At 44.3% G+C, this 23,489-nt stretch overlaps 2 protein-coding genes and 1 long non-coding RNA gene across 8 annotated transcripts in view; 1 reads left to right on the top strand and 2 right to left on the bottom strand.

Annotated features, from left to right (window-relative positions):
* PKN3 (protein kinase N3) overlaps positions 1–6,250 on the bottom strand; it is a 29,693-nt gene extending 23,443 nt beyond the window's left edge. For 2 of the 5 annotated variants that reach the window (XR_015278145.1, XM_023938148.2), the window contains exons 1-5: positions 5,691–6,250; positions 2,043–2,325; positions 1,354–1,502; positions 429–558; positions 164–315 (exon numbers count right to left, since the gene is read on the bottom strand). Coding sequence is in view for 2 of the 5 variants with exons in the window: in XM_023938148.2 (XP_023793916.2) it covers positions 164–315; positions 429–558; positions 1,354–1,502; positions 2,043–2,325; positions 5,691–5,996 (1,020 nt within the window). In the remaining 3 variants the exon portion in view is untranslated. Of the gene's footprint in view, positions 1–163; positions 316–428; positions 559–1,353; positions 1,503–2,042; positions 2,830–5,690 lie in introns of all 5 variants that reach the window. The other 3 variants (XR_015278146.1, XR_015278147.1, XM_086858054.1) reach the window with 2 other exon arrangements.
* A 4,176-nt stretch (positions 6,251–10,426) lies between these two features.
* Positions 10,427–17,727, bottom strand: SET (SET nuclear proto-oncogene). Its single transcript, XM_086858069.1, has 8 exons — positions 17,306–17,727; positions 16,089–16,146; positions 14,972–15,114; positions 14,276–14,379; positions 13,977–14,090; positions 12,521–12,691; positions 12,278–12,424; positions 10,427–11,387 (listed from the first exon to the last, which is right to left on the bottom strand). Exons 1-8 carry the CDS (start codon positions 17,376–17,378, stop codon positions 11,364–11,366), a joined length of 834 nt encoding a protein of 277 aa, XP_086714195.1. The 5' UTR covers positions 17,379–17,727; the 3' UTR covers positions 10,427–11,363.
* A 219-nt stretch (positions 17,728–17,946) lies between these two features.
* LOC111936973 (uncharacterized) overlaps positions 17,947–23,489 on the top strand; it is an 8,780-nt gene continuing 3,237 nt past the window's right edge. Inside the window, exons 1-3 of one of the 2 annotated variants that reach the window (XR_015278142.1) lie at positions 17,947–18,254; positions 19,252–19,415; positions 22,256–22,378. This is a non-coding gene — a long non-coding RNA (uncharacterized LOC111936973). Of the gene's footprint in view, positions 19,016–19,251; positions 19,416–22,255; positions 22,379–23,489 lie in introns of both variants that reach the window. The other variant, XR_015278143.1, reaches the window with a different exon arrangement.

The raw sequence follows: 23,489 nt of genomic DNA, 5'->3' as shown, positions 1-23,489 counted from the left end.
AGGAACGCTATCCCTAGTAAGGAAAATTATCCCAGTCTGTCTCAACAGAGAGACAGGAAATTCCTAAATTAGTAACTTGGTTAACCCTGCTCATTCATCCTAAATCACTAATGTGGGGGTATGAAACCACCCTCTCAAGAAGGCCTGAGAAATGTCTGCTTACCTCAGCCAAAAACTTGCGATCCTGCACCCGACTTCCCCCCAGGATCTTCAGCACATTTTTCGCCCCCTCTGCTACAGCAGCTTCAATGCGCAGGTGATGCCTCAACTCCTCAATCCGCAGCTCCAAAGCACTGATGGTGGTCCCCATCCTCACTGGCCATTTGGGAGGTAAAACACGGCAAGGATGAAAATCAACCAAGTACTGTGGATTTTAGGGCTCTGTGTGCATCTGTTGTGGGCTGTATCAGTTACTTAAAGCATGTTACCTGATGGATCCACTGTATCCTCCATCCCTGCTGCTGACTGAGATACTTTCACAATGTGCATGCGGATTATTTCAATCTTTGTCTTGCTGTCCTGAAGCATCTGCTGAGCTGTAGCCAACAGCTTCCTCTCCTGCCAAAAGGAATCAGATGCAGAGAGAGAACCACGATCACTAAAAATGGGTGATGATGATGGCCTCACATATGAGGGTGAGGTGGTACCTGAACAAAGGGTCATAACTGACTCTGAAATGGAATACACAAGTGGTTATGTAAGGGAGGCACCAGTGAGGATCAAGGACTCTGAGATCACGATCTCCATTTGCAGAGGGAAAGGACAGGTCAAGGACGTGCCCAGTTAATACCAAATCCTGCAGCCACTGAGACTTGTTCCCTGGTTAACTGTGCTTACTGTGTTCTGTAAGCAGAGATTTTGAACAAATAAAAATATCACAGCCCTCTTATACTGCTGGTCTTCTTGAACTACAATTCATAATAAGCATGGATTTGAAATGCTTTAAATTATCTTTTGACTTTTAAATATGATTATGCCAAACTCAAAAAATGAGATGAATATGAATCCAGTAAACCTCTGAAAATTTTTCTCACATAAAGAGATACCACATGCTGTGCTTTATCCTAAACAACTCAGTGATATCAAAACATCACACCAAATAACTGAGATACAACACCAATGTTTTCTTAGGTTTCTTTCCTCATTAGTGACCTAATGTACCTCTTATGTGCTTATGTCCTTATGTGCTGTCATGCTGAGACTCAAAGTACAGAGCTAAGATTCAGGCAAGCAAACTTTGCAAATTAATTTCTCTCCCACATCAATGATCAGAGAAAGATTTGTGTATAGACTTAAAATACAAATTTTGATCCAGTAATCCATGCTTCCAAATACCTCTTTATTCCTGCTTACCTTGGATGTTGAATACATTTGGATCATGTTTTCAGCCCCTTGTTTCACTTTCATTTCAACATGCAGCTGCTTTTTCAAAGCTTCAACCTTCCTTGCCATGGGATCTGGGTTTCTTTCCCAGAGACAGGGATCTGGAGATACAGATCCATCTGCACAAACAATACAATCAATACCATTAGTCATCTTGTCTCGTTTCATTTCACTGGGTTATAGATGAGTGACCCTGCAAAGGAAAGTTAGGCTATAAAATAAGGTACAAAAAGGTCCTGTCTACAAAACTGACTGGGAAACACTTTCAAATTAAGCTCAAGCTCATATCTGTAAATATTTCTTAATTTATCAATGAACCCATTCTAACAATCACTCTTCCAATTTTACACTCATTCATCATATAAAATACTTAGATGTTCAACTGCCCAGAAACCCTATTCAAATCTCTTCAAGAGATTCCTGAAGCTATTCCTGAATACTGCCCATGCCCACCACTCTCAGCTGGTTTTCTCCCTACACCTCCTTTCACCTTTATAGCACCATCCTGAACTTCTCATGCCACAGATGATTTCATCAGCTAAATACCAAGAGGCCCTCACTACTCATGAGCCCTCAACAGAAGACTATATCAATCCAAGATCTCTAGTGACTGAAGCACTCTAACAGAATGTTCCAGTCAATCATGACCCAAGACCTACCCGTTGCACTCTCCTCTTTGTCTGTTATCACAATCCTTGCATTGAGCTCCTGAAGTTCCCAATGCAGCTGCTCCAGTTTTCGGTTGGAAGATTTCAGCACATGCTCAATGTGAACAAGATTCTTTCTGTCTGTTGTTGCTTTGCGCAGATTTTCTGCTCCCTCTTTAATCTTCAGTTCTTTCTGTATAGCCCGGCGAAGCAGTTCCTTCTCACCCTCCAGTTTCTGCTGGAAGCTTGGATCCATTAAGTTCATACCATTTCCCAGCCGCAAGAGAGAGCTGCCCTGCAGCCCAAGAGCATTGAGGAAGAGGATTTCACACTGTCCAACCATTTTTATGACACTGCAGCAATACTCTCATAAGATTCCACACCTTCATTTCATTCAGAAATTCTGAAGTCAATCTTTTAATCAACTTTTCAAGAAGACAAAGCTACATTTCAATTGCAAAGGACAGAATGCAACTTTGAGCTCAACATGCCTTAATTGGATTTTAAACCATAATGGAGAGAAACCTTCATCTTACTTGTCCCCTCGTTATTTAATGTCTACACACATCTTTGTTCTTCAAGAATCAAATCTCAGTCAATATTTGCTCTTGTTCTGACCAACATTCACTTTTAGCAGTATGATGTTTTAGATACAGATTTTTATCTGATTACATCTTGATGCTGACTGCTCAAAGACACATCTCAGCTAATCTGTTAGAGCTTTTAGGAATGCCACCAGCATGTGTTAACTCTCAGCTGTTGTCCCTGAAGAAGAAAAACGCAACCCCTACAGCTGTTTCTACAAATGAACAAGCAAAAGAATAAGTTTGACCATGTACTGTGTCTGAAAAGCAGGCTGGTGTCTCAATCTCTGCTCTCTGAAAGCCACATTAAATACTGATTATTTTGAGTAGCATTAGTGGCATTTACGCTTGTCCCGAGCTTTGTTTTACATAATTTCCAATACTACTTGTTCTATTGATACATGGCTCAGCAACAGCACTGAGCTGCTCCATCACAGACTGTGGACATACCCAGTTTGGGCAGAGCAGAGGTTTATCTCACTGCCCAAATAAACACTGGATTCAAACAAGAGATGCAAAACATCCCTAAGGGTGCTACCCAACACCAGAACACATCCAAACAAGAGCTTGTGCTTCCCTCTTCCACAGGAGAGCAGCTTTAAGGCATCCAAAGCAATGAATGCGTTCATAACCTCACATTAATGACTCACACCCATGGCTTAAATGCAAAAGAAATGGGCAAGCACTGCTACAGTAACTGGCTTAACATCACAGTTATCAGTGCCTAAAGACAGGGCTCAGGAATCCCAACTTGTTTTCACACTCTGTCACTGGTTGACCACATTTCCAACAACAAACCACACTGGCTTTGTGTTACTCATGTACATTAATACACTTCCAGAGTGTGCTGTGCATCCAAAGCCTCCTCCAGAAACAATTACTTAATCAAAGACTCAACCAAATATCCTTGATTAGTTTTTGATAAAATTTCAGTCCAATAGCACAAAGAAAAAGGGAAAAAATCCATTTTAAAAGTTGGCCTAAATCCAAGCTTTGGCCTAAATAGCCAAAATAGGAGTTGTTCAGATTGGTAACAAAAACAAAAAGGTTCAGACTAACATCCTGATTCCAGGAAGTTCTCGCCCAATTAGTAAAGCCAGGAACTAAGCCAGAGCTTTGAAAGACATCCAAAGTTTTGTGAGGAAGAACTTGAATCATGGAGCTCCTGAGTCACAGGCAACCTTTACCAGCCCTAAGTTGGAAAATCAAAAAGCTCTTTATCCAGACTGTAGCAAGTTACTAAAAGGAGTTTGATGGTTACAATTCTCATTTAAATAACTAATAAAAGCACATATATTCATCTTCTATCCAAACTATACAAATGGGTGTAAGAATTTCCCCCCTGGATCCACTCAGAGCAAAGGAATGAGCAGTGGTACAATAGTAACACCACTAAAAGGTGCTGAATATGAAGCTCTGGGTATTGATTCAGTCTTGGCACTTCTCAGGTCAATTTTCCTCCGCATCAATCTCTGCCAAAACCTAATCTGAATATCAGTTAATGCAACAGGCTAAATTTCTAAATATATTTAGAATAGAACATGTTTCACTTCCCCATCTTCCCCTTTCAAAGGAGAGGAAGTATCAAAGAGTGCTATAACATCAACACTGTTTGCACCAGGAAGATAAAATACTCCATTTTTGAGAAGCACAGGAAAGGCAAATTTTCATTTGGGTTGAGCCATTTTGCCTTCTGGCTCAGGAATTTTGGTGGGGTGTCAGGACACTGACACAGCACATGCTGCAGCTGTTCTTGGGTTCCCTGGAAAGGTCAGTCTCCAACACAATCCTGAAATGCACTTACAGTTTGCAGAGATATACCCAAAGTAGCTGAAATTGGTTTGCTTTTGGCACTTGTAGTGGGGATGCCTGAGCTCACCCAGGGCTTCTGCCAGGCTCGTGTCATACCCAAGTGTCCACACTGCTTTCTAACTTGCAAAAATTTCAGCAGTATGAGTTACACCTAATCCTTTGGATTGCAGCCAGGGAGATCCCATCCCATGCTATCAATTATGCTCAGCTTGGAAATGAGTTCACCTGCACAAAGCCCAGAGCAGACCTGGCCTTTACACTTTCAACACTAACACAGAAACTGACTTACAATTTGATTTAGTATGCCAGTGGTGAGGCTGCCATCCTCCCTGCAGCCCAAACATTCCCAGGACATCATAAATCCCATCTTTCACAGCAACTTTGTGCCGTGGGGATGAGACCCACATCGGGGAGTCTCATGCCAGCCACATTTATGTCTTACAAGAAAAAGTCACGGCTAACTTAGGAAAAGGCACTGTGGTCCTGCCTGGAGCCTTAACTCCAAGGCTGACGGTGGGAAGCAGCGAGCCCAGGAAGCACCGGGATGGGAAGAACCAACCCGGGTGACAGCTAGCGGTCTTTGCGTCTGTCTCTCTGTCCCTTCTTTCCCAGATTAGGCTTGAAACTTTCGTCTCAAGGGAATGGGGCAGGACATCTCCCCCTCTCCGGGGAGCTTGTTCCAGACACCAGTGTTTTCCCAGCACGGAGCCTGGCTGCCCTCCCGGCCCCGCGCCAACCCCAGCAGCCGCCTCGCCTCCCACACCTCCTCCTCGACGCCGAGAGATTTCCTCAGCAGGCACCAACCCGAACCCCATTTCCCTGAGGCGAAGAGGGACATTTTCTGGGGATCCCACCAGCTTCCCACACCCTCTCCCACCGCCTTGGGGCGCGGCCAAGCGAGCGGAGGGGGAGCGGCGTGAAGCCCCTCACCACAGCCGCCTCTGCGGGGGCTCCCGGCGGGACGGGACACAGGATTGTCCCGGCGGGGATGGATGGAGGGAACCCCAAAGGGCACAGGGACTCCCAGAGGGAGCAGGGCCGCAGTGCTTTCCCGGCGGGGGCATTGATGGAGGGACCTCCGAAGGGCGGAGCGGTGCTTTCCCCGTGAAGGACCCCCAAAGGGCAGAGCGGGGTACGGTGCTTTCCTGGCGGGGTGTGGATGGAGGGAGCTCCAAATGGCACAGGGAACCCCAAAAGGCGGGGGCACCGCCTTCCCCCAAGGCGCTGCTCGCCCCGCTGCCACCCCCGAGCCCTCAGCGCTCACCTGCGGGGTCGCCATTGCCGCCATTGCTCCGCCCGGACCGGCACTTTTCAAACTCGGCGGTCCCGGGGCCGCCGCCAGCGCCCTCTCGCGGGGGCGGCCCGGGGGAGCCGCCGGCGGGCGGCCCGCGGGAGCGGGACAAGGAGCGGGAGCCGCCCTTCCCCTCACGGCCCCGGGGCAGCCGCCGCTCCAGCCCCCGGCTGAGGTGGCGCCGCCGCCTCCGCCCGCCCCGAGGGGAAACGCGCGGCCGAGGTCCCGTGAGGCCGCGGGAAGGAGAGAGGACGCCGCGGACGCGGAGGTACCGGACATGGCCCGCCGGGGAAGGAGAGGCTGGAGAGAGGCTGGGGGGGGGTCAGTGCCCGCGGTGGCACAGAGGCTGCGGGCCCGTGCCGAAGGGAGGGGACGGGAGGCACAGTGGCAGATCCCCCGCTCCGTCCCTCTGGAATCCCTGAGCAGAAACCCCCGCGGGTGGCCCCAGCCGGGGCCCTTTGTGCTGGGGCCAGCGGGTGGTTCCCGGTTTCAGTTCTCCACATGGGCTCGTGACCGGCGTTTGTTCGTAGGGGAACCAGCGAAATGCAGCTCTCCTTGCGACGGCATCCCTGGATCCCATCCCTGGAACGGGGTGATGCCTGTCACAGTGCTGGGCTCCGGGGAAATTTTCCCCTGCAGAACTGCCCCCTTCACACGTTAAGATCTGTGGTTTCTGCTGAATATTTGAGCGAACAAAGCATCCCCCGGCCATCGTAGTTAAAAAACACCTTGCTGCAGTACTGCCACAGCATCGCACAGAACCGACAGTGTGTCACAGGCTCAGTGCTCAAAACAAATTAAAAAGATACTTGCTGTTTTCAGGTGTTTAAAAACGCTCCTCAGCAGTAGTACATAATGTTACTACCCTACTAATATGCATTTCAATCATGGAGCAGTGCACAACTGTGAATTAGAAGGCATTTGGAGGTGATAGTATTCCCACACACGAATTTTGAAATATACTAATAAACAGAAGTGTATTCCTTTTACTTAATTAGAACAGTTTTTCTAGACTAAACATTTCATAAGCAATTTATAACTAAGTAATTAATAAAAGGAACTCATGATAAAATTAAAAATTTGGACCTAGCTTAACTGACTTGAATTAATAAAGCCTTAAACTAATACAAAACCTTTGAATGTGCCCCTGTTGTTAATAAAGCAAGTGCATTTGATTAATATAAACCCTTCAGAAACCTGATGCTATTTAGAACATGGTCCAGGCTCTGTTTAGTGTTTAAGCAATTATTTTAATTTGACTGTTCATTCAGTGGAAATACTGGAAAGGGGAAAATCAACAAAGGGGAAGATCATCAGTAAGTGTAGACCGAGTTCCAGAGGAGCAGGGATGCTTCCACAGCTCCAGCAATCAGGATCAGGGCTGTGTTTTGCTGTCACTGGGGTACTTGGGGGGCTCTGGCAGGAACGGTGCCTCCAGGGGTCCTTTTCCCACCATGCACTCAGAGTTCAGTTCATACAGCGGCTTCCCCCTCTTTCCTTCGGGTCTCAGACCCTCCAGGGGAGGCAGAGGAAGGGCAGGGATGGTTCAAGGATGCTGGGGAGCTGGAGTTCCCCAGCCCGGAGGGAAAGGGCTGGCTCTCAGCTCCCGGCTGATCCGAGAGGCCGTGTCCCTGGCTACCCAGCAGCCCAGCCCCATTCCCCGGGCGTGGTTCATCTGTGTCCCTCAAATCCTGCGGAGACAGCTACGCGGGATCAGCAGTTCCTGCCCATTCGGCAAACCCCTGTTTTGTGGGCAGATAAATGGCAGAGATGGGAGCACAAAGTGCCCCTCCAGCCCTTCCAGGAGCCCGCAGGGCACCATCCCCTGGTGCCGGGGGTGATCCTGGCGCAGGTCCTGCCCAGCTTTGGGGACTTTGCGAACGCTTTGGGGATTCCTGGAGCAGAGCGGGGACCAAAGGTGCGTCCCGACCTTGAGCCGGCAGCCGCTATCCTCCATTATACCCGAGAGAGCACATTCACGCGGAGAACGTGATGATCAAGAAAAAGTCTTAAAATTTTCAATTTTTAATCCAGGAGAGGGAGGAAGGACATTAAGCATAAATCTGTTTCCCGCAGGAAGTGTCGTGGACCAGTCACTTGTGACCTCCCCTCACTCTTCTCCATAAAGGAGAAGCAAACCCTGTCCACCTCACCCGTGAAAGACTGTGCCGAGTTTGGGACTAAAAAAACTGATTCTTTTGAAAAAGACTCTTAGAAATGGTAACATCAAGTAACAGTTAAATGTATTTTAATTCCTTCAAACAGAAGGATAGCTTGAAGGTACAGCAGAGAAATTATTTCATTGATTTCATTCTCTTTAAAAAACAAAAACCAAACCAAAACAAAAAAACCAACATGGCTTCAAAATTCAGGAACAGTATCCAATAAACATAGTACTATCCTTATGCACCTGGTTTAGTGTGGTACAAAGAGCTTACAGATTCAAATGAATATCATAAATGACTAAGAAATTGATTCAGATAATGCTTGTTTACAGGGACAGAAACTATGTTGACAAAGTATGAATAAGCACACAGATAATCTCTTTTAAAAACCTCAAACCTTTCTAACTGTATTTACACACTCAGATGTAGTTGTTTCCTTTGGCACTAGAAATTACAGACAAAAAATTCCATTTTATAGCAGTTAAGCTTAAAAATAACCTTTGAGATGGTTAGGCCATATAGCCCCAGCACAGCAGTTTCACCTTTATTAAATTGCTGACAACTCTATGTTCTAACCCTGGAAATTCAGGCTAAAAAACCTGAAGTCAGCTACCACCTGTAACAAATTTCACATGGTGGGATTAACTGGATGTGAGGAGCTCAAGCAGTGGGGAATTAATAATAGATATTTAATAAGAACAGATCTCCCATTATTATCCAAGGTGGATGTCTTTTTAAAAGCTCTTTATACACATATAAAATAAATCCAGTAAAAAAATGGACACCCATTACATATATTCAGCCAAATTAGACATTAAGTGAACAGTCAGAGCACACAATGGCCAGCTGTAGTATTTCTTCAGCATTGCAAAGAAATGTGTTAACCCCTAATCATTTCCATGCTAGGAAAAAAAAAAAATTAACACTTAACTAATATGGTTTATTCTTTTACCATGTCAGTTTACTCTTTAGCCATTGCCAGGAGTAAACCTTCAAATTTCACAGCAAATTCAGTATTATCAGTACAGTAGCAAGAGTATTTTGGCACCCTGTAAAATCCTAAAGAATGCACAAGAAAAATCTCTTGAGTAGCATTTAATTATCCAGACTTCTCATTTCTTATTCCTGGTATTTGACTTTACAGAGCCTGAAGCTTTGATTACTTTCAAAACAGTTTTTATAAGTTTTCTGCTAGTAACCAACCGGGATGGAACAACAATGGCACAACATTTTTCCTAAAGCATTCAAGACTAGCAAAAGATAATTTTCCTTGAGGAACTACAATTACGACTACATAAAAATTAAGTAATGAGGCATCATGGCAAGTAACAGCACATTGACCCTCCACCACAACAGGAAGCTATTTTCAATCTTACAACAAAAAGGAATCAAATTAAAAAACACTAAAATTTATAGGACTTCATGGGTTTTGTTCCTTCTCTCTCTAGATGGTAAGAAACCATTACTGATCAACGTTGTATTTGGCTCTGCAAAGCAGGATGAGAGCAGAAGCTTTTGTTGAGATGGAATAAAGTACATGGTTGTCTTATTTTTGCATTGATCACATGAGACTGGACGTTGCATTGTCTCTGATAACTGGATTGAATCCAAGCTGGACCACACACTTACAGAATGTTTTCCCTCACACATGTTATTTGTGCACGTCTCAAACAGACACTGATCTTGTTCTGCCAAGTGTATTCTTAAGCATCAAAAAAAAGCTGAATTTGACTACAGCAAATTCTGTGAGGAAAAGGAATCAGAGAATATAACAAGTCTTCCCAGAAGACAGTCTTTTCTACACATCCAAAGAGCTGTTTGAATTTCAGATGAGCTGATAGAACACTTTTTTAAATATTTCAAAAGCAAAGCATGTTAAAACAACTTCCATTACATTTTGTGGAATACCAGTTCCAACAACCTCTTATGTGAAATTGTTACAAGTTTGTCAAATGCAGTCTCTTAAAATGAGAGTACAGTGTATCTAAAGCACATATACATGCTGCTACCAAGGAAAAAAAAAGCAGTGAAGTAGCAACTTTTTATACATGAACTTTACTAAGAATCTTGCTCTTTGAAACAGCCCCCAAATTAGCTTGCAATTAAGATTTGTTTTCAACTGAAAAAACTTACAAAACCAACCAAATATTTTAAGACCACCCCTTGGGTCTTTTTATTCTGAGCTTGCATGGTATTTTCATGCAAACTGATGTACTGGAGATACAGTACGGCAAATTACTAAAAATTCTACAAATCAAGTGACTTTTCTTTTTGCAAAACATGAATATACACCTGTGTCTTCACACACAGCACATGACCCTGCAGGGAACTCAAGAGTCAGTGTGCAGTAGGAACTACCAAAGGAAACACTTTACAGGTACTGAAATAGTGGAAACTACATGAACTGGTTCAGTCCACACAACCACAAGGCTGCATTGCACTACAGAAATACTGACAAAATGCCCCCAAAAATGCCAAGAAACTACAAGCAAGTTCTAAATAGGATATAAAAACTGTTTCTTTCAGTGAAGACCAACCAGTCCCTTTGTGTACACATTTAGTTTTATTGTAACAAAGCAACTTGTACACTTTAACGTTTAAAACTGAGCATCTTTCTTTCCTTTCCAGTGAAACAAAAAAAAAAAACCAAAAAAAAGAAAAGAAAAAAACCACCAAAAAAAAACCAAACAAAAAAAAAAAGAATTTAAAAATAAACAAGAACAAAATTACAATAGAGAATGTCAATTCCAAATAAGATCCTACAGGTTCTGCTGATTCTCCATCAAGTGGCAGGGCTCAAAGTCATCATTAGGAGAAGATTTTATTTTAAAAGTGTCATCTTAAACTGCAAGGATGTTTGTTAAACATCACAATTAAACATGCCAAAGGAGAAGAAGCCATGTTGTCAAAATGCCCACTTAACCCACCCAAACATCTGAAACCCACCCCAGCTGACCTTCTATAACCCCATTTTTATTTTTATTTTTTTGTTGTTTTTTTCTTTTTTTTTAAACAAGAGAAAGTAGACAGATACATGTTGGTAAATGCTAACTGTCCATATTCACATAGAGACACAGTGTAATCTCTGAGCCCAATATACAGAGAAAGAAGGAAAAAAGCTAGATTCTATGCACTACTACACAGGGGCCTAGCACTCTTCAGCTTCCAGCAGAGTGAAGGGAGCAGAAGGTTTTCTTTTTTCCCACAGAACATGGTGTGTTGAATTTATAAACAGTTTTTGTTTTGAGACAGAAAGGGATAAAAATGAACTTGAAACAGAAACTGGTAGATTCTTTTCCACTGTATTCTGCTCAAGGTATTTTCCCAAAATAAATTGTGAACCATGGTGTAGAGGAGAGAAAAAGAGACCTCAAGAGAACAAGGCGACTGAGCACAAGAAAAAAAAGACAGCAACTTGCTCCCAGGGACTGGAGAAAAATTAAGAAGGTAAAAAGGGGGTTTGGAATCCATCAGTGTTCAATTAGTCATCTTCTCCTTCATCCTCCTGTTGAAAGATAAGCAACAATTAAATAAATCTAATCACTAAACTTCAGATAGCAAATGCAGTGACCAGAACTTTTTACAGGGCTACTGATGGTGCTGTATGATCATCTCTTCCCTCACTAGAGGATGGTAACACTTGCCCTGGGTGCCCAGCTACTGACCACAAAGAATTCACCCACTACATGGGTGTCCAAGGAAAACACATCAGACGTTTGAGAAACTGTGACTTAAGAGTCACTACAAGCACTGACATGATTTTAACATGTGGAAAGTGAAGGGGTCATCTTTTCCCCCTCATTTAAAACTTCAAAATGCTTCACCTTTTACATGCCAAGTTCCAGGTTATAAACCAGAGCAGCCCTTCTCTCACTGCTCTTACTTTGTGCTGCTGGAAGTCAGACACACCACGCCCAGTTCCGAGAAACAAAGACATTCTGAACTAAGTTCCCAGCACCTTGGATGCTGAGCCTGGAATCCCACTTACTACCAAAGCAGAATTCTAATTCCTGAACCTAACAAAGTCTTAGCTAGGCTGGCCATAAGCAGAAATAAACCAACAAGTGTAAAGGATGACTGGGTGCATCACAAAAGCCATTTATATGTAAAGCATTGCTAGAATGCTCAGTAATGAAGTAAGAATTTTGCCACATAAATGTACTAGTTCTCCTAGAGCACTTCCCTTACAAATTTACTGAAACCAGGTATTTCCACTGTCTCTCATACACACAAACATACTTATTACTACCTGAAACTGCTCAAGTTAATGCAGTCACAGTTCTCACACCCTGGGGTGCAGAAAAGAACCAGTTCACCTTTGTCACAATGGCTTGGTATTCTTACAAGATCCCTCTCAAACACCACATGAATGGCAAGAATGGCAAGATTACTCACCTCTCCTTCCTCTCCCTCATCATCATCTTCATCTTCCTCCCCCTCATCTTCATCTCCTTCTTCATCAATATCCTCTAATCCTTCCTCCTCTTCATCATCATCATCATCCTCCTCTCCCTCCCCTTCTTCATCATCCATATCAGGAACCTTAAAGACACATTTACAACATCAACTACAGTGATCAAACTCACTCTTTCACAGAGCTGTTGTGGGTGCAGATGCCTGGCTCAGGGCTCTACCTACCAAGTAGTACTGTAGGGGATTTGGCCAGATGTCATCCTTGATGACTTCTCCCAGTTCGTCAGCTCCTGCATCAGAGTGGTCAGTGAACCAGGTGAAGAAGCTTTCTGGCTCTTCATGCTGCCTCTTCCTACTGGCTTTGTTCTGTGTCTGGCTTGAACGTTTTGTCAGGTCCTGAAAAGAAAGTTAAGAAGTTCCCTAAAGTTGTCTATGGCATTTTTTTTCCCTATAAGCACCACTTGGAAATGTACTTGTCTAAACAACCTTAAGAAGTCACCTTCCCCTCCCTCTTTCAGGGTAAGTCTGTAAAACACATCTGAAACTCAAACAACTGACAGAAGATACTGCATTTCTCATGAACATGAGAGAACAGTAAACCTGCTTGTTTCTTTCAACAACCTCCACTGGAACACTGAAAACTCACAGACTCTCACATTAGATTTACATTTCCCTATCTCGGGGAAACACAAGTATGACAAGTGTTCAATGACACACTGAACTTACAAGGCCTCACAATGCCTAAATAACACTCAAGAGTAGTTGTAATTGCAGCAACTACTACATATACCAAATTTAAGAAAGTCTCCACATCTCCAAGCTCTGTACTCGTTTGGAGATAAAAACCTATCTAGGCCTTTTTGCCTATGATTTCTCACTCTGAAGTCTTTAGTAGTAAGTGAAAAAAACCCCACACAAACTGCTAAAACACATGGTCACAAGAACACATATAACGTCTGTATCTATCACCTTACCCTAGAAAAGAAGTGTAGTAAGTTTGCAACAATCTTTTTGTTAAGTCTGAAATTAAATAAATTATTTCTTTGACCATATTGTTACACCACACTTCTAATGTTCTTTTTTTTTTTCTCCTGACGGAATGACAACATTTATAGGTTTAGACTGTTTAAGGAAGAACAATAGCAGAATTCACACAGATTTTGTGGTGCATTGTAAAGATCACTCGACTGGTCTGTACAGGAATTCAATTTCTGGTACAAAAGTTCTAGTACTCAATACGAAAAACATTAAATTTTCTCCTTGGTCTGAGAGTGACAAAACAAGTGGCAATTTAACTGCAAGCCTCAGCTCTACATTTAAAAACTCAGTTCAAAATCTTCACGATAACACTTAAGTACTTCTACAGAAATGAACTGCAGTAAATTAATGATGTTTGAACACTGCCTGGGTCACAGATATGCCCAGATTATTGTGGATGCAGATTCTACAAAAGATGTGGCATCTGGAAAGGAAGTTGAGGAAATAGTGGAAAATATAAAACAAGATCACACACTGCTATCTGATCCCCTTAAACCTGTTGTTCTTGGAATTCTTCATTTAATAGTTATTTTAAGTAAACAACACAGAGTAGTCTATATCCTGGCTAAGGAAGAGACAAGCTAATGCACTTGGTAATGTTTTCACTTAGTCACACTTGGGCTCTCCCCGATGCAATACATACCTTTCCAGATTTCCATTTGATCTCAGTCGATTTTGAAGATGGGTCTCCACTTTCATTGAGGTGAAACTCTTTGGAGAGAACTTTATTTTCAAAGTAGGGATTCTCATCAAAATACTGCAGAGTGGAAAGCAAAGAGTTAGAACCCAAAGAATAGAAACACATATCAAGTCAAATCTGGTACTAAACAGGTAACTGCAGAGATTTCAGTTATAAACTACAACCCAACATGCAATTACACTAAAAAAAAAAAAAAAAAAGACAATAAAATCACAAGTAACTGAATCATTTAAAGTACTTACAAAATCTATTCTGTAACCTGATTTGATGTCTTCAAATTCTGTCACCTCAACTCTGGTCAAATAATGAAGTGCTTCCTCATCTTCTTCTCCCAGGAGTGCAGATACTGAGAGAGAAGGAGGAATCCCACATTAACAAAGCCATGAAACAGGCAAGCAAAACACAGGAAACTGATAGCCAGGGAGATCTAAAAACGAACACTTCTGTCCAAGCCAACTTCTCATGGCTTTTTCTTTTCAAGTTACCAGCCAACAGCCTACCCACACATACACACCCTTCCCTCTGAAACAGATTTTCATGCATGTAGTTTGCCCAATCTAAGCAGTCTACAAACTTATTTTCTAGGAAGTTTATTGTCAAGAGTCCCAAGGAGCCCACTTCCAGGTAGAAAACACTCAAGCAATCTAGAATAATTTTTTTGTTGTTTTTTTACACTTTGAGTTTCCCATGAACTGAAAAAAGTAGGAAACTCGCAATTTAAAATGCAGAAAGAAGATTTATGATTAGTAAAAAAGATGTTCCTTTGGTCAACAAGTGCAAGAAAGAAAAAGCTTTAAAAATGCAATCTAGGACGGGAAGGAAGTGTTTTATATGCTTAGTAACAACTCAACAAGACCCTCAGATCTTTAAGACACTCACATAACAAGCAAGCAAACACTAAATTTACAGGGGAAAAAAAAGGGCTGTTAGGAATGTACCTTGTGGGTGGTTGACAAATGTTGTTACCCAGAAATTCGGGATTTTGGCGATCAATTCTGACCTCTTCTGGAAGAATGGTTGGCGGAGTTTGTTGTATTTCTGTTCTACTTTCAAAATTTCCTCACTGGCTTGTTCATTCAGTCTGTAATAGAAAGAGCCATGTTAACCACATGGAGAGAACTGGGATTTAAGCACACATCAGAGCAGTTAACTAAAAGCTGAAAGAGTTTGATAAGTCTGCCATATTCTGCAGATGAAGTGTCCCAAAAACCCCAGAAGCTCAGAGCTGTAAGAACTGTTAAAAAACCACTCTGCCAGAAGCAATCTCACTGGTTTGAATGGAACCCTCTGAACACCTTGAACATTGCAGAGGTGGACCTTTATGCAAAGCAAAGCAGTGTTTTACCTCTTGAACATTTTGTCTGCATAAAACCTGCAGATGAGTAACACAGCCCTATCACCTGCTCCCTGTAACTTTTAGGCAGCTACAGCAAAGCAATTCTGCACTCTGTCCAAGTAAAATCTGAAGACTTAAAGTGAACTGTTATTGTAAAAGGCAAAGCCCTGATACTGCAACAGCTTCACATGTTCACAGTTCCAACAGTCACCTGCAATCCTTGTAGGGCACTGGGCATGGAGAGAACATGCAGGGAGGGGCTGACACAGAACCCACAGCCCCAAGAGCTTTGGCATACAAAATTAACATCTCAGAGACATTTTCTGTGTGTTACTGCACAAGCACATGAATATTATAATAAAAATGTATAATAAAAGCTGGTTTTTCAGCCAAGTGTTTGGTTCTGCTTGCTAACAGAGAAATACTTTAGCCAAATAGCTTACACATTAACTTGAGAAGTCAGCGCGAAATACATTTCTATTATCAAAAATACCACAATTAATTTAAAATTTTAAACTCAAGTTCTACCTCTTTAATTATAGACAGTTAACCAAGAAACCAGGACACTTTTGTTATTTTAATGTCTCTAATCAAGTCAGAACACAGGTATATCTTGGCAGAGATCAAAGACAATGAGTACTACTACGTGTTCACTTTACTAAACACTTTCACTTTTGTCAGTTTCTACTAAAAGATTTTAAAAGTTAGATAATGTTTACCTGTCTATTTCATTCTGTACTTCATCAATGTGTTCAATTGCTTCCTGTTGCTCTTTTTCTGAAAAACAAATGAAAACGTGTCAATATCCCTTCATTCACAAGCCTGACAAAACACCTGGGTATTCTCTTTATTTAGTGATCTACTGTAGAAGTTCCCACGTTTTTCTATTAAATGTCACAAAACTTAAAAGGCCTCAAAACACCAGTTTTACAGGGTGTGCTGCAGCTGAAGTGCAGCAAAGTTTGAGAAAACAGCCCTTGAAGCGAGTTTACCCCTGGAAACCGCAGCTCACATCCCACTACACTGTTCTACAAGCCAACTTAAATTATAAGTCAATAATAATTTAATTAATAAGTAATAAGCCACATTTGCTACAGCCAACACATTTGAAGAAACATAAAGTAATTTACAGAGTACTGGAATATCAATAGAAATAGCCTATCTAGGCACATGCCACCTTCCAAAAACCTTAAAGAACGTCCGAAAGGACAGATATAAATGAAAGAGACGCGAAAGCCGCCGTTTGGCAGATATTTTCTAATGGGCACTTCCCCTGGACCAAGTCTGGCCGAGGCCTGGGTTACGGAGCGCTGTTTACCCACCGCGCGGGAGATGAATGAGCGGCAGCGGGAAGCGGCTGGAGCGAAGCAGCGCCCGGTGCGAGTCCCGCACGGCCCGGCCGCGCTGGGGGACAGCTCTGCCTCTCCCTTCGCGAGCGCGGGGGACGCACGTGGGGAAGGCGCTGCGGCCGGGGCCAACCCCGACCTTTAAAAGCCGAGATCGCACGTGGGGCCGGCGCGGGCGGCCCCAGCACCGCGTGTCTCCGCCGCTCCATCCCCGCGCGGCCCGGCAGCACCACGCGGCCGCGGCCGGCGCGGGAGGCGGCGGCGCATCATGGCGGCGGCGGCGGAGCACAATGAGGCTCCGCGGATGCTGCTCCGGGAGGGGCGGCGGGGGGGTCCCGCTGCTCCGCCGAGCCGCAGCGCCCCCCGCCCGGCCCCGCGGGGAGGGAAGCCGGGCCGGCAGCGCAGACAAAAGGGCGCTAACATGGCCTCCTCCCGCCGCCGCCGGGCCTGCACATCCGCCCGGCCCGGCCCGCGCTCCGCCCGCCCCCGGCGCGGCCGCGGCCCGTGCGGCGGGGGAAAATGGCGGTCGGCGCGAGGCGGAGGCCGCGCCGGCTGCCGCCATTCCCGTCCCGCCCCCGGCGCGGCCTCACCTGAGGTCTCGTCGGCCCCATCGTGGTTGGAGTTCAGCTCCTTCTTACTGACTTTGGCCGCCGGCGCCGACATGTTGGTGGCTGCGGAGCGCGGAGGGCGGGAGGGAGGGGGGGGCTGCAATGGGGCTGCGCGGGGGGGGGGGCCAGGCACTGACTCCTCCTGCTCCTGCTGCTGCTACTGCTGCTGCTGCTGCCGCTGCCGCCGCCACTCAGGTCCTTCCGCCGCCGCGGCGCTCCCGCCTCCTCCGCGCGGTCCTGCCGGATACCGGGGCGGCAACGGCGCCTCTCACTCCCCTCGCGCTCCCTCGCCCAGAGCCGCCACCGCCGCCTCCTCCTCTGCTGCTGGCGAGGGGCGGGCACGCGGCGCGCATGCGCGGCCCCCCCCGCCCGGCCGGGCCACGACGGCCGCACCGCGCGTGCGCACCGAGCCCCCCGCCCCGGGCGCGCTGTGCCGCGGGCGGTGCGATGCGCAGGCGCACTGCGCTCCGCACACACACACACGCCGGGAAGGCCCCGCGTGCGCAGCCGCGCAGAGGCCGCGCCCCCTGAACGCCCCAAGCCGGGCGCTCATTGGTCGGGGAGCGCTAGCGGGGCGTGGCCGCGGCGCGGAGACACAGAGGACGGCGCGCGCGGGAGGGCGGGGGCGCGCGTGGGGTGTGTTGGAGAAGGGGCCGCGCATGCGCGGGCTGCACGTGCCCGCGCGGCCTCGCTATGGCGGCGCGCGCGAGGCCCCGTGAGTCCCGTCCCCGACCGCCCCGTCCCCTCACGGCCCGTGGGGACAGCGACCCCTCGGTGCGGCCGGGATGGGGCCCGTCATGTCCCCCGACCGGGTGACATCGCGGGGCAGGGATGGATTTCGGGACCCCCGCTACCCAAACGGTTCTCAGAAGGCTGCGGTGCCGCTGCCTGAGGCGTTCCCCTGGGACTAGGCTCAGCGCTTCCCTGCCGGGCATGAGGTCGCGTTTCTAGCCTGCAGTGGTCTGGGGATGTGGCGTCCTCGTCTCCCTGTGCTACCCACCTTACCTGGGACATGGCACAAAGCAATTATGGAATAATCAAGGTTGGAAGAGACCTTTAAGAATATCATGTCCAATGCTCACCCAGTACTGCCACTGTAAGCCCCCAAACCATCAAAGCACATCAACCAATGCCAGATCCAGACACCTCTTGAACACCTCCAGGGATGGTGGCTCCACCCATTCCAATGCATGGCCACCTTAGCAGGGAAAAATCTCTCTCAAGTATCTTACCAGAATCTCTCAGCTTAAGGCAAATTCCTCTTGTCCTCTCACTGCAGGCAAGGCAGAAGAGACCGGCCCTCACCTCGTTTCAGGTGGTTGTGGAGAGCAATGAGGTGCCCCCTGAGGCTCCTCGAGACTAAACAACCCATATAAATAACTTGGGACATGCTGTGTTGAGGGCACAGAGCCCTGTCAGTCACATCCAGCTCAGTTACTGGGGAGCTCGACTCCAGAAGGTCACAGAGCTGCCTGCCAGCACACCTGCCACTGCACTGAGAGCAGGCAGACTTTAAATAACCCTTTTTGTCCCTTTCCTGTCCACCTGTCATGGAAGAGCTCAGTGCAGCTCCACAGCTACAACTCGCCCGTGTTTGCTCTTAAAGGAATAGCCGAGTCACTCTCTTCTAACAAAAGCAGCAGCACATCATTCACAGCTGAGTGTCAGGATACAGATCAGGTTAAGAAACAAGTACGGTTTTGATGGAGTAGGAATTTGCTGTCTGTATTTGCTTCCCCAATCATACAACATTAGCACAGCCTTCCTGCTCAATTCCTGTTTTGCCTCTTCATGTTGCTCTTCTAGTGGACCTACTCAATGAGGCCTGGATTAGTCCTGCCTCTTCAGAAATCTTGGCTATACTTTTCTGAATCCTGCTTCCACCTGTTGCTTCCAAATCCCCATTGTTTTTCCTTTTGTATTCCCAGCTGTCACTTCCCACCAGCTATGTCCTCGCTTCCACTGCCACCCACAAGGGCTGCCACATGAGCAAGGTTTGTATTGTGCTTCCCTGTGCAAGCAGCAGGAGAGAGGAGCTTCCATCCCTTACTCTGGTTTCACCTACAGCAATTGTAACCGCTGGGCATAAAAGGTGAGTAAAGCACCACAACTTTATGACTGCAAGATTATGAAATCCTTCCCAAGGAGAGGGATGTCTCAAGGCCCTTCTGAAGCCCATCATAGTGAGACGACTCTTTCCTTATTCTGTCTGCATCTCCCAAGATTGATTAATATGGATAATCTTCCATTTCAGACAAGGTAAATTCATGTGTGGAGCTTGGTTTTCTTCCTTCTGTTTCATTTGGGTGTCTTGATTATGTAGTTGTATCTGCTTGGGTTTTTTTCCTCTTTTCTCACCTGTAATTTACTATATTGTCTTTCTCTAGATTAGTCTTTGAAAGTCTACAATTTGAAATAAAGATGGCAAGTTCGAAAACTAGTTTCAAGCAGGTAGAAGTGGCACCTGTCAGTTCCCTACTAGAACCTCTTGTTTAGTCTATAAATTACCAGGTATTCCTGATGTACACAATTATGCTGATACACTGATGTATCTAAAACTAAGTAATCATGAATTTTAACTGCTGTACTTTAAAAATAATTTTAAAAATCCAATATCTGTTTTGACTACCATAAAACTATTATCAACATAAAAGGGTATATTGATTATATATAAATATTTTAAATAATACAATGTGTAAATATTAAATTAGTTTAATATCCCTGAGACAGTAACAAAAGAACCCCCAAAAAATGTTTATTGATTAATATTCAGTTATCTCTCTTCAAATCTTTCTAATGTTTTCATGACCTGTAACTAACCTCTAAAGCAGTTTTAGTCCTTGAATAACTGCTGAGGGTTTAAATGTACAGTTATAACTGCACATTTTCTTCAAGAATTGACTAAACAGTCAATTTTCTTTCTTTGTAAAGGAAATCTCATATCTGCTCCTTGAATTTAAAGTTCAGATCTCAAGTGTTTCTTTCCTTAGTTAGATATGTTACTACAAGACAGAGACATAACTGGTAATCATGCTTATTTTTTCTGGAATGTCAAGTCAGCTGTAAGTTTTAAACTTGAACCCCCAATCTGGCAGATGAAATCAGAAAATGTGCTAAAATCCTCTCTAATATAATGCAGTGATGTGTGAAAAAAAGAATACATCTTCCCCTAAGTATTTCTGCAAGGCAAAATGGGCATATATATATATATATATATATATGATCATGCAAGTAAGTCAGTGTAATTAATAGCAACTCATGGTTTCACAGCCTTCCATCCCAAAGAATTGTAAATTATAGTAGCAAAATATAAATCAAGGATCATTTTACCATTGCTGAAATGCAACCAACTTCTTAACAATTGTGCATCTATGCTGAGAGCCTGGTTTTCCACAAAGAACTTGCAGGCTTGGGCTCTATAGTGAGAACAAAGATTCCACCTTAAAGTGCAAGATAAATTTTTAGAGTATATGAAAGCTTTCAAGTTACTGAGTACACCTGTGAGTTGAAGGCACATTTCAAGAATACACAAGCTTGTACCTGATAGCAAAGCCTGACTGGCACATCAGGGCTTGCTGGGAGCCACAGGCAGAGACACAGGGCTGGTTTGCTGTGTGTGATCAGTCTGACAGCCCCCAGGAACTGCTGAGCCTCCTCGGCACTACACACACAGTTTGGCACACACATTAACCAGTCAAATACCAGCTCCAACTGTTTATTCATCTCCACTAGTCACAGACCTTCCCAGTCAAGCATTCATGTTAGAACTGAAGGGTGAGATAATGACAGAAGAATCTTCCACATGTCCTCAAAGTTGTTGCAGTTTAAACCTTCAGATGAAAATATTTCAGGGCTGGTAATTGCCTTGAAGCAGGACAGCAGTTCAGTAACACAGACAACAGGCAGTGACTAACAATATGTCACTGAATAAATCCAGTGATCCTATTTGTATTAGTTGTTATTTTTATTTTTTATGAAATTTCCATTATGAAATTATTGCTAAACCTGACTTTTATTTTATTCTACACCAACATCTTTAACTTACCAGAGCACCTGCTTGTAATCCATGAAGAGATGTATGGTCACATAACGCCTGTGCTTGTTCCCAGATACTAGACGCAAAGAGGCAGTCAAATTACTCTTTAAAATATTAAATTGAAAGACAACAAAACCTTAGACACTTTTGAACAAAATGCATAAGCTTTTCAGACATGTTGAGGACTAGATAAAACTGTACCTTGTGCTTCTGCTAGGAGATACACAGAACATCCTCTCCATCTTCACCACTCATAGTGAAACAAAGAGAAACAAAATTTCTACAGTCAATTTATGAATGTTTGCTTTCCAGGATTTTAACTCTGGCCAATTCTTAAAACTCTTATTTATCTTCTCCTCAGTCCTACAGCAGGAAAACTTGCTGAATCCTAGGCAAAGTTGACTATCACTTCTAGATTTGGTCCCTTGGGAATAGCACTAGAGGCAAAAATTTTACACTGTGCATATTTCATCCATTGTCTTGTTACCAAGTGGCAGCAGTTTTTGTGGGAATCATTAAAAACTTCCCTGGTTAGACCACTATTGATATTTGAACTCTCAGGGGGAGTAACCTCTGTCTCTATCCAAAAAGTATCAGATAAAAATAAACATACACAACATTGCTCAGCAAAGAATGGGTACATTAATTACAATTCATTAGTCTGAAGTTGGCATTACTCAAAAATTTACAGTGTGTATTGAGTCCTGTGTAGGAGTATGGTGACAGGAAAGGTGAGACAAAAGACAGGAAAACATGTAGGAATCTGTCATACACAGTTTTTGCTATAATAGTACATTGTGCACATTATTCTTTTCATCTGAGAATGTCAAAGCTCATTTCAAAAATCTGGTTAAATGTAAAATGCTCTGTGAGGAAAGTAATTCTTTTATTGGTAGGTCAACTGAATGCCAGAGTTATTCGGAGTTATTGCTCATTAGAGCCAGAGATGGAACTCAGGAATAGAACTGGTCTCCAACTTCAGCTACATAAAATCCTGCACAAGTTGCCAACAATGATCTGTGAGTGGAATTTGGTTAATTGTGTCAGTCTGTAGGAAGTTATTATTTTTTGGTATTACAATAGCTCTGAGAGTCCTGCAACTGTAATCCCTGCATTTGAGTTTCTACCTGCACAAACAACAGAGTGGCTCTGGCTTGGAAGAATGTGAAGTCTTTCAGGACATAGTTTGACAAACTGTTTTTTGGTAAAAGTTCCTATTTACGCATTCCCCACCACGCATTCCTCCCCTCTTCCCCTTTACACTGTTCCTGCATTGTGCCAGTGATTTTTTTTTGTGTGTGTGTGTTAAATTGAATCTGAATCTGATTTCAATTAGAAATAGTCCCCACAACCCCTTTTTTTTAAACTCAGGCTAGTACTCTGATCTGGTTCCCTGGTGCAGATGCAGGAACAATGTAAGAGAGTCCCATGAAGACGGGAATGAAAGAGTGAGGAACGCATTGCACGAGTTTCACTTAGCAGAGGTGTTTGTCAAACGGTGCCCTGAACTGAGCCCAACCATGACAAGGTTCTAAATACAACTGGTGTGAAAAAACAGCAGTTTGTTTTTGTAACTTTTTTAAAATTAACACAAACAAGTGGAATATATCAGTAAACAAAAGAGCAGCTCTGCCACCTCAGGTGATACTGTAAAAACTTTCAGAGTAGAAATTGAGGTCATTGACAAAACAGCTTCCTTTCCCCTTTGGAGTCAAAACTAATGTCTCTCAGAAACACAGAAAGGAAATAACCTTTAAACTCCATGTTTGTTTTTGCAGCAGTACGACTGGAAAATAATTTCATCTGCCTTTGTAAAGGGGGGGGTGGAGTGGTGTAAAACAAAGTAGAGACCATTTCCCTCCCACCACAGCCGTACATCTATTATCTGACTCACCACTTCTGGGACTCCTTCTGGCAGCTCTGGTTTTATTGCACTGAAAATTCCAGCCTATGAAAATATTCTTTATTTTCAGGTTTATTTTGTTCACTGCTTCGTTCGGGTCAGTATTCCTTCCTTTAGGGGTCTGGAACTCGACATTCAGCAAGGGCTGGATTTTGCTGTTCTTAAGCCTTGTGAGAAGGACCAGCTCACTGGAAGGAAGGGGGGAGGGAGAGGAAGGGGGAGGAGAG

This window comes from Cyanistes caeruleus, chromosome 20, assembly GCF_971803275.1.
Source record: "Cyanistes caeruleus chromosome 20, bCyaCae1.hap1.1, whole genome shotgun sequence".
NCBI classification, from domain to species: domain Eukaryota; kingdom Metazoa; phylum Chordata; class Aves; order Passeriformes; family Paridae; genus Cyanistes; species Cyanistes caeruleus.
This window is presented reverse-complemented; position numbering and strand designations above follow the sequence as displayed.

Bases quoted from the DNA above. Each gene is read 5' to 3' on its own strand.
- SET (XM_086858069.1), bottom strand. From the start codon at position 17,378: ATGTCGGCGCCGGCGGCCAAAGTCAGTAAGAAGGAGCTGAACTCCAAC. The intron at 15,115-16,088 runs GTAAACATTATC...TTTCTATTACAG, and splicing joins GTACAGAATGAAATAGACAG to ACTGAATGAACAAGCCAGTG. The intron at 14,091-14,275 runs GTAAGTACTTTA...TCCACTCTGCAG, and splicing joins CAGGTTACAGAATAGATTTT to TATTTTGATGAGAATCCCTA.